Source organism: Anoplopoma fimbria, chromosome 15 (assembly GCF_027596085.1).
Source record: "Anoplopoma fimbria isolate UVic2021 breed Golden Eagle Sablefish chromosome 15, Afim_UVic_2022, whole genome shotgun sequence".
Taxonomy (NCBI): domain Eukaryota; kingdom Metazoa; phylum Chordata; class Actinopteri; order Perciformes; family Anoplopomatidae; genus Anoplopoma; species Anoplopoma fimbria.
In genome coordinates, this window is record NC_072463.1 from 11,316,825 (window position 1) to 11,328,059 (window position 11,235).

Here is an 11,235-nt window from a genome sequence, read left to right on the forward strand (position 1 = left end):
GCTTTATGGGCAGAGACAGTAGTGTGTACTGTATATAGCAAGACAGACTTAAAAAAATAATCCCTTATCCATTAAGGGCCCTGGTATAAAATCGTCACATTAGCTTTTAAACATAATTCCAGTCTATTAAGTTTGTTCACCCTGCCAATCCAGTTCAAAGGGCATGAGACTTTAGGGGCATGTGCACGCACAGAAATTGAGAAGTGATCATTAAGTCAAGAAAGCCCAAACAAACATCTATAAAGAGGAAGGAGCACCGGACCAAAGTTTATAATGTTTGGAAATCTGCAAATCGGTAATTTAATAAAAATGATGATACATGATGTTGAAATAGAAAATGTATGATTATAAATTGCTGGGCTGTGATCATACATTATGAAGGAAACCACAAAAAAATAATGTTAAAGCAAGAATGTTTAAAATGGCAAAGCAATATTATATAAAATATATCTTGAATCACAACTCATTTTATAAACTGTATTGTTCAATTCAATTCAATTCAATTTATTTTGTATAGCCCAAAATCACAAATAATGATAACAGAAGCAATGAACATAGTAGAATTATAATAATGATATAGGGAATAGTAATAGTAATGTGACTAATAATAATAATGGTAGTAGCGGTGGGTATCAGCAGGGCCACAGCAGGAGACCACGGTCCAGGAACCTCAACGATTCATGGGAACCTGCGAGGCGAGAAAGCACAAAGACTCCAGGGAAAAAGCATAGTCAGTAATGTGCATAAATAGGACATGAATACATTGTACATTGAATTAATTAGAAACCAACCAACTCACTATTATTATTTCAAATGCTTTAAGATCTTGTTGATCTTCAAACTGAACAAATAATGTAAGAAGTACAAACCATCTTCTTCCAAACTGAGGCTATTTGTCATTACAGTGAGACGATATGAATTTAGGGGGAACATGTATGTTTAAACAAGGAATAAAATATGTGTTGTTCACTTTGAATATAAAAAAAAGTTTAAAAATAAGGTGGTAAACACATAAAATAGCTTCAGTAGTCGGTATAAAATCAAACAGAAAAGATGCACGATATGCAATTACTCGTTCAGTGTTGAAGTGTTAGTGTAGTGCTTTTTTTTAAACAAAACATAATTCATTATAATTAAATATAATTGCATTACAATTGTATTAAAATAATGTTATAAAAACTGTATAGTTGAAGATAACACAATAAGTTATGTTAACCTGTCAGCACTCAAATGTGCCTCAGTGTGCTCATGAATGTGTGAGGATTCTGTTCTTACCTAAGAACAAATTCCAAATAAGAAAACATCAGACTCTTCATGAAAACTTAAGTGGGTCTTAAGATGAAATTTCTTCTGAAGAACGGTAGGTGATGGAGGTCCATTGTATTCCCCGAAGTAATTGCTGAGATGTAAAAAAATGGGGACATTGTTAAAAAAGAAAAAAAGAAACACGAGCAGTCACATAATCAGACAGCTTGTTAACACACCAACAGTTCATCCAGATTATCTAGTGGTCAAAGTTGAAGCAGGAAGTGTGTCTGTAAACATCAACCTTTGATTAAAACAGACAGCTTGGGTCATCATTTTGTTGTTCACTATAAGTTTGACCAACCTGGACAAGTGCACAAGCTGTCTGATGATCGGAACTGCTCGTGTTTCTTGACCCCCCTATTTTTCTCATATCAGCAAAGTTAGCATTACTGATAGGTTGGTAAGCCAAAAGTTGTAATGACAGAATTATCCAAAGATTTGTCTCACTGGCATTATAAGAAATATGGTCTGGAAGGGAAGCTACAGAATGTTGAAGCCATCTCTGCTTTCTTTTGTTCCTGCCTCTGTGTGTATCTACTAAGACATATTAGAAAGATCTAATGTCTGCTTCGCTGACAAAAAATATGGATCTGTGGCTTTAGAAAGATTAAATACTGTCTAACACACTTTATACAGAATAAAGAAGAAGTCAGAGTAATTAGATCCGGATGTCCCAGAGGCACTTCAACCAAGGAAGTACAGTATCCAGTCTCACAACTGATGCATCTTTCATACTGTTCTTGTACTTCTAAAGATACATTTTCAACTCTAATTAGCGAGGATTAAAAGAAAGAGGGTTATCATTTTACATTTGAAAATGTGGAATCAAGGGCTTTCAAGTCGTTTGAAGTTACTATACAGCTCATGGTCTTCACATGCAAAGCACGATAATACAAATCAAACCAAACTTTAGACAAATTGGTCCGGGCATTTGACAACTTAAAATGTGGGTCAACCTCACACATATTGCAACAAAAACAATCTCAATGGATTTTGTGTTCTTATCTGTAAGGAATTGTATGAGAGGAAAGTTATGAAAATAGCCTAAATATGATCCTACCCAAAGCTTTTAGCCATAGTTCAGTGACCATACAAGCCTACATTGATGCGCATGCTATCAGTGATGATTATTTATTATGATTACACATTGTACCACTAAAGATTCCTTTAGTGGTACAATATAAAAAAAATAGCTTTTGTTGCAATTTTTATATAAGGTAAAATTACATTATTACCAGACTGAGCTGTATTGTATGATGAGTATATATATATATATATATATATATATATATATATATATATATATATATATATATATATACATACACACGCACACACACACACACATATATTTTTTCACTTACAATTACTGGTATGTTGCCATTAAAACCCTGAAAAAGGAAATCCCCCGGAAAATGAACACACCTCAAAAGTCTACTCCAGAGACAATGTGCTGGTAAACCATATGAGCTGGTAAGTGGACATTGACTTAAAGATCTTTTAATACCCCCCCCAAAAAAAAAACAAAGGCTAGATACCACTAGTAGGGAGAATCTTTTTTTTTTCTAACTTCAAGATACTTCAAGAGACCTTTTAAAACATAGTTGATATTACGAAGCCCCTTTTATCTTGTGCACACAAGATTTTTATTAAAGTACAAAAGTATAATAAATGTAAATTTAAAACTTTTAAATAGTTAAAAACATTTACAGATGCTTGCGTCATCTATAAAGCTTTACATGGGCTTGCCCCTCCTACACTGACTCAGTTCATAATGTGGAAGGATAGTAGTGGGGCAATAAGGGCCACAACCAGAGGGCCAGAGTCTTCTCAGTCAGAGCCACGCACTACTGAAGCAGTCTTTCACTGAATTAAGAGAGAGCACAAATACCAAACCTTTAACATAAGAGATGGCTTCAAACAATCCAAACCTGTGATCATGAGCAACCATCATCAGTAGCCCTGTGGTTGCATACTTTGTTTTTTACACATCTGCTACTTTATATTGTAAATGCTAAATGTACTGTACTTGTATAGCGCTTTTCTAGTCACCCATTCACACCCATTCATACACTGATGACAGGGGCTACCAGGAAAGGTGCCACCTGCCAATCACAACTATCAGACATTCACACCCATTCATACACCGCTGGAACAGCCTGCAGGAGCAATTTGGGGTAAAGAGTCTTGCTCAAGGACACATCGACATGGACAAGCGGAGTAGGGGATGGAACCGCCGATCCTCTGATTGAAGGACAACCTTGCTATGAGCCACAGTCACCCGCATTAATATATCGTGTTGATCCCATTAGGCCACTAATTTGTAATAAACTGCCCAGGGAGCACAGATGAAAATGAGCACATGAGCAAATTGAGGCAGAAACTGAAAATGTTGATTAATGTGCAGTGCCCTATAGATAGATAGATGGATGGATGGATGGATGGATGGATGGATGGATCTCACTCCAGCTATTTAGTTACCATAGGTATTGTAGCCATTAAAGTTGTATTGGTCAGGTTTTGAGATAAGCCTTCCAGCCTCCAACCCAATGGAAGCAAAAAGAGTGGTGAAAGCTTTGAAAACTAGCAAAGTAATCAAAAACAATTTTCACTGGAACTCATTTTTACTGGAGAAACAGTCCCAATTGTAAAATGTCCCTAACTCTCTCACTCATCATTTCTTGAATAACCAAATGTGAGAGACATTTATCAAAAAATGCATTTCATACGTTTGTTAAAGAAATAACTCTTAACTCAATTTCTAATGGTTGGCAAAAATCAAATGTAGGGGGGGGTTGAATTTGTTTCTGCTTCAAAGAGGTTGCATGGCATAAAAGGGTTTGGGAAAGATGGCATTAGTGAGAAAAAATATATATTTTTGCTGGACTGGGTGAAGTGACCGTTTAAGTGTAATTGACATACAGTATGTGTGCTTCACGTGTATGCTGAAGTGTGGCTGGCCCCACTTCTTTGAGGCTGTGGCCCCAAACGGGACCCCCATTCTAGTTGTTAGCCAGAGAAATAGGAGTAGAACGGACATTGAACTGTTTGTAGTGGTCAATGAGTCAGGTCAAAAGAAAAGGCAGATTGTCGTTTGTTGTTATGGTGACAACACACATCAGTGGTATAAATGGTATAAATGTCCGTTCTACTCTTATTCTATTTCTATGTGTAGACCATTGTCACAGGTTCTGCTCTCGTTTCTACTCTGGCCCTCGCACTCTTCCTTATTTTCCACTGCTCAATCATCGATGCTGAATCCATGTTCCAGGTCTTCTTTGTGGGAAGGAAAGCCACAGTTGGTTTACAAGACAACAACCTGAATAAATAATGCAGGACCTGTGTTTAATAAATGAAGTGCGTGTCCGAATTTTCTGGTTTGTATAACATAACCAAGACCGAACCTACAGGGTTACAGGTTTTGGGGAATGGGAAGCTTCAGTTTTTAGGTCATTAAGTTCCTGTGTTGTAAAAGGCTTATTGGACAGCTTTAGAGAATAAGAATGTCATGGTTCTAAGACAGACTTTTAAAGACTTTCCTGTTCATTAAATACTATTGTTTGACATCTTTAGTTCTTACTTCCATGCCCACAGCTGCCCACGGTTCAGCATCGAGGCTGCTTTAATATGGTTTTGTGTAAAGTAGAAGTTCAATTCAATTCAATTCAATTCAGTTTATTTTAAGTTAGGTGCTCTTTGTGACTTTTGAGCTTGAACTAGTCGTCCTCAAAGGACCCTTCCCTCTCCAAGCAGACCCCTGCTACTACCGCTGAGCTCCCCACTTGAGCATACTAGTAACAGTTTGAGTCAGTGATCATTCTGGGACAGATCACGAGGGATAAATTCAATTTTGGAGATATGTTTTTAATTAAATGTGTAACGAGGTAAATAAATAATCAAGAGCAAGAGATTTCCTCAACAACAATTCAATTGAATGTATATACATACACCTTTTGTGCAAAAACATGGGTTCAAAAGACATTGTAAGCTGATAACCTCAAGGCACATATATATATACTGTTTTACCATAACATTATTTTTGCAGAACAAAAGGAGAAGAGTGGGTTCTTAATGAGTTAAACATACAGCAGAGGGCAGATGTGCTTCTTTGTAGCGGCTCACTGTGATACCCACCATCAAACACAGCCAGCACTAATAACGTGACCCCTTAACTGTGATAATGCATTCATCTTGAAAAGCAGGAAAAAGCACTGCAGTCTGCCACTTTCTGTGAATGTTTAATGAGTGTGACCTTTACATTTCCCTTTAAAGCAGAGAAGAATCCCACTTGCATAAAAGTTGTCCACTTCCTAGAGCAGGACTCCAATCATTTGCATCTCTATCGACTGTAGTGAAAATGAAACAAGATATGCCAAATAACTGCGGTGACTTGATTCAAAACAGTCCCAGAAAAAGTGAAGTGGGCTGTATGGTTTCCAGAAAACTCCGCCCTCTAGTGGTGAGTGTGGCTGACTTGTGCCCGTCTCTTTTCTCCCTCTCTCATGCAGAGTAGGCCTAGCTGGTTTCAGTACTGGTATGATGTACTGCAGCTACAGTTTGGATTCTGTATGTCTTGGTTACAGTATATACTGACTTCAAAATCATTAACTTTACTGAAATTCAGAAAAAAACAAACCAAGCCTTAATACTTACTTAATAAATGAAACCTGATTGTACATGTCTGTGTGCACAGAACTCAAACAGCACAAATCCAAAAACCAATAACTTATAAACCCAACATTGTCATATAAAAAATACCATCCAGTTAGTTGTATAAATTACATTTCTTGAAGACACAGGGGTTTCAAATAATATTAACATTATACAGTGTCCAGTAAAGTGTGTGTAGTTGTCAGTAAAAATGCTCCTGATGCTCTCCCAAACCATCATGTGCCACAAAAGTCTGCATCCTGAACATTGTTCTTGCAGAAAACTGTGCTGTTGTTCTCCAGGGGGCAGTCGCTGAAGCCGATGCCCCCATTAGGGGTGTAAATAGGCTGAATGCGAAAATCTCCCTTGAGGAGCTGTTCGTTGTTGAGTGAGACTATCTGGAAGCTAGTCTCAGTCATTTCCAGGATAGAATTGTCTTTCTTGGTACCTGCCTCACAATAGTCATCTTTTCTCCGGCCCCGGTTGTATTTCCACTTGGTGGAGGACTTGGAGCGGCTCTTCTTGTGCATGTGCCAGCAGAAGATGCTGAGGAGTGCCACCAGCACCACAATGACAGCCCCGCCAATCAGCCCAGCCAGCAAGAAAGGCGAGCTGGGATCCTGTTGCGTGGCCTGCTCCGGCCCCGACGCTTTTTTGTTGCTGTTGTTGTTGTCTGGGCTGAAGGAGGCTGGCGTGGTCACCGCCTCGGTGCACACGGTGTCATCTTTGGGCCGGTAGTTATTGAACGCGTCCAAGGGAATGACACAGATCCGATAGGTGGACTTAGGCTCAAGGTTAGCCAGTCGGATCCCCCGGTGATCCCCACCCACTATCCTCTCCCTTACTGTGTCCCCTGTCAGACTGGGGCCCATCCTGGCCCAGGTCACCTTGTAGGCAGTGACTGGAAAGGCGGCCACCCAGCTGACGTGGATGGCCGAGCCATTCAGTATGGCAAATGTGACCTGCAAAGTCTCCCTCCTGGGGTCCAGAGGTTGCTTAGTCCTCAACCCCCCCTCTCTGGTTGAATAGACAGGATAGTGGGTGGTTAACGTGGGGAAGGGCTGCCTGGAGGAGGGGGAAACATACTGAGTGAGGAGGGGGGAGTCTGAGGAAGAGGACAGGGATGGGATCAGAGCAGTGTCAGCTGATGAAGAGGACAGGGGTGCGGTCGCCGTGCTCCGTGGGCACTGGACCAGCTCAGCACTCAGCTCCCTGATCACCATGCCCCGGAACTTTTCAGGTTTATGGCACATGAAGCCGCGCACATTGAGTGAGGCCGGCAGGGATTTGAGCCATGACACAACCCATTTGATGCTGCAATCGCACAGCCAAAGGTTGTTCCGAACAGTGAGCTGTCTGAGACCGCGGAGGCCATCAAAGACCCCCTCTGTCAATGACTGCAGCTGGTTGTTAGAAATATCCAGCCTCTCCAGCTTGTGCAACCCTGCAAATGCCCTGGCAGGGATCCTGTCTATCTGATTTTCCTGAAAGTTTAATTTGACGAGCACCTCCCCTGGGAGGAACGGGGGAGGGTATGTGAGTGAGTTGCGGGCCAGGGACAGCTCCCTGAGGGTGACCAGGTCCTGAAAGGTACCTGGTGCAATCCCTTCATCTGTCAACAGGTTCCCATCCAACAGGAGGCGCTGCAGGCGGGTCACATTCCTAAATGCTTCCTCCGCAATCTCAGCGATCCGGTTCTCGTCCATCCGCAACTCTTTCAGATCATCTGGAAGACCAATAGGCACGCTGCTCATGTGGTTTTTGGTGAGGAAGAGCATCTTCAGGCTTACTGCCTCCCGGAAGGCCCCTTCCTCCACACCTACAGTAGAAATGGAGTTATCATCGAGGTGCAGCTCCTCCAGCCACAGAAGCTGAGCCAGAGCTGCTCTTGAGATGGTCTGAATGTTGTTCTCCTGCAGATGCACAACCCTCACATTTTTGGGCAGGTTGATGGGGAACTCATCCAGCTGGTTGCCGTAGAGAAACACAGTTTCCACAGAGGCCACGTGGTGGAGCTCCAAGGGAAAACCAGCGTTATTGATTTGGTTGTTGTGGAGGTAGAGGGTCTTGTAACCCTCACCGATTCCCAGAGGCACTGAGGTCAGGCTCCGCTCGTTGCAGTAAACAAAGGTGCGATCACAGCGGCACTCCTCGGGACAGTTGGAGGCCCGGGAGAACTGGAGGTGAAGGCCTAACAGTATAGGTATCCACGGCCGTATAAAGGAGGCCCAGTCCTTATTCCATAAACGCCACTGTATCTCCATTTCAAACGGATCAGAAAAAATACAGAGAAAAAATGTGAACAATTAGGATTCAAATCCAACAGAACAGTCCTTGGATTTTGGCTGTTAACGTAATAACACCACCATGTCCGGCCCGGTGCTGGAGAGAGTCTTGAGTAATCCCTTGGTAATTAGTTGTCCTAAGCCTCCCAACAACAGAGTAATGGTCTCATTAAGCAATATGATTCCTTCACCAGCCACTGTCCATAATTGAGCTGGGAGACATTATTTAAGTCCATCACATGTTCACCCTCGCTTCTGTTTTACCACCGGGTAGAGCTCTCCTCACAGCAGAGCCATGTACAACACACCAGAGGGTTATCATCGGATGTCCTCTTCCTCGCTTCCTTCCCTTTAACGTCGCACACTGGTGGTTCCACAAAGCTTCTCTTTTGACTTGACATTTGGTTCCAGAAACCTGTTGCAAAATAAGAAACCATGCGAAAATCAGTATTATCTTTTTCTCAAAATGCACTGAATTTTCACTGACGACTAAAGGATTTATTTCCCGTTGCTATTCCACGAATGCAAATCATTGTAAAATGGGAGAGCAGAGCAGTGTGCATACAAATGACCTACAGATTACTCATTCCTTAGACACACAGCTAGTGGAAAAGGATATTTGAAAATATACTGAGGGTGAAGGTGTGAAGATATGGTGGGAAAAACACATTTGTGTGCAGATCAATAACGTGATCCCTGATCTAAAATGGAAACTGACGCTGTCTGGCCTAGAACGTATTTTTCTCCTTCCCTAGATGTGAACAACAAACCTAAACAAAGAGCATTAAAAACATAACCCACCAAAGTCAAAGGATCAAAAATACGCCAGCCAAAGGCAGAATGCGTACAATGAGGTGAGCTAGGGAAAGAGGAAACTGGCGCGCTGATGAGCACCATGACTGTTACGCAGTCGACCCTGTAGGATAGTGCCCTGCCCCACAGCACAAGGGAAGACTCATCTTTTGGGTGAATTATTAATGAGTGGGGTAAAGAGGGGGTGTCAGATACAGTACTACCACAAGACTTGTTACAGAGCCAAATGTGTGCTCTTAATGATTGCTAAATTGGAGTTTGCATCCCTGGATTCCCTTTATTCATTAAGTTTAGCCGTGCTGGAGGAGAGGAGGAGTGCCGGATGGTGATGAATGCAGCCTGTCAGCAGAGATAAGACGAGACAAATGTCTTGCACAGGGACAAAACTGAGATCGATGCGGGCCTCTTGCAACGAGGAGAGGTGCTACTGAGCAACGCAAGGTCATGCAATTTAAATACAGTGGAGACATTCTCGCCAGCATCAGTATTAGTTGGCTTCCAAACATAAACCTCATTATTGAGGTGGATTGAGGAAGAAACGAACTTCCATAAAAGTCCCTCAACTGCTGCACCTTTGCGTTAACTCTCCGATACAGTTCCAGAGAAGGAGGTGATGCTAATGTATTATTAGAGGATGTTAGCTGGGTGGCAGTGATGATTAATACAATGGCACCACGCTGCAGCAGCAGCCAATTGACGGATTGCATTGATTTGTGGCCAAGGCAGTTCAACAGTTATGTAATGTTCCTTGGGGGGGCCGAACAAGGCATCAAACCCAGTCCAATTAGGGTGACCCGACCTCCCCACGCTATTTTATCAGCAGGGTGTCTGGCATCCATCCTATCTGTGATATATTTATTTATTAATGTGCTCATCTTAAACGTAGGCTTTATCAAAGGGAGACCACTTGTGTTGATAAGCAGCACTGCCCCAGTTTGGAGAATAAACTGCCGGCTCGTTCATTTGGTTTGCGCCTGGAGAAAGCAGCATCCAAGGAACCTGTCTATATTGTTGTTTTTAATTTCACACCTAATAACAAATGACGTGGGTGATGGTATTAATGAAAAAAAGATGTAGTAATATTACAGAAAAGTAAATCCTAAATGGCTACAGCTTTTTTTTCTCGCTTATTTCTGGCTTTAACTGTTTATTCATAATTATCTGGACAGGAATAAGTTCTAAAGGGAAATTCCCTGAATTGTAAACAGGGGAATAAAAAAAATATATATATATATATAGATTGACAAATAAACTTAATAATGTATTTATTAATAATAAACAAATAATAAATAAATAACCTAGTCTAAATGAATTCAAATAAATGTCTTACCTTGAGGGAAACAGAAAGTCCTGCTGCGGCTCCTCCGGCCGCTCAGCTGCTCTCTCCGCAGACTGCTGCGCTCACACCGGGCACACAGTCCGCAGTATGCCCGCTGCGTCCGCTCCCAGCTCCCGCCGCATCTTCCGACTGGTCTTACTCGTTTTTTCTGGCGGTGGAGAACTGGATCATTACGCTGAACGGGGACCGTCCCGACCCAAAGCAGCCGGGAAGGAAGGAGGGAAGTTCAGGTCACCAGCGGTCTGCTCCGCTCCGTCCCCCCCGCCTCCGTCAAACACACTGCCGACAGCCGGAGACTCCCGGCCGGCCGCGCTGCTGCGGAGATGCCGGTGAAGTTCCTCCTCTGCCCTCAGTGGAAGAGGAGAGGACATGAAGCAGACAGGAGAGGAGAGACAGAGGCTCCCAGCCTGACCCCCGCCGCTCCGCCGACAGCAACCCGGGACGTGAAGTCCATAATCTGGGTAAATTGTTCCACAGAGTGCCTGGTCCCTCCTGGAGCCCCGAGACTCACTCTCTCTGTGAACGGACGCTCTCCCTTTCTGTCTCTCTCTCTTTCTCTGTCTCTCTCTCTCCCTCTCTCTCTCTTTCTCTGTCTCTCTCTCTCTGTCTCTCTCTCTCTCTATTTCTCTCTTTCTCTCTCTCTGTCTCTCTATCTCTCTCTCTCTCTCTCTCTCTCTCTCTCTCTCTCTATTTCTCTCTTTCTCTCTCTTCTCTCTCTCTCTGTCTCTCTATCTCTCTCTGTCTCTTTCTCTCTCTCTCTGTCTCTCTATCTCTCTCTCTTTCTCTCTGTCTCTCTATCTCTTTATCTCTCTCTGTCTCTCTCTTTCTCTCCCTCTCTCT

At 42.5% G+C, this 11,235-nt stretch overlaps 1 protein-coding gene across 1 annotated transcript; it reads right to left on the reverse strand.

Annotated features, from left to right (window-relative positions):
• Window positions 1-6,056: 6,056 nt before the first annotated feature.
• si:dkey-87k14.1 (leucine-rich repeat transmembrane protein FLRT2) lies at window positions 6,057-8,222 on the reverse strand. The gene has a single exon (XM_054614566.1). It carries the CDS (start codon window positions 8,220-8,222, stop codon window positions 6,195-6,197), a length of 2,028 nt encoding a protein of 675 aa, XP_054470541.1. The 3' UTR covers window positions 6,057-6,194.
• Window positions 8,223-11,235: the final 3,013 nt, after the last annotated feature.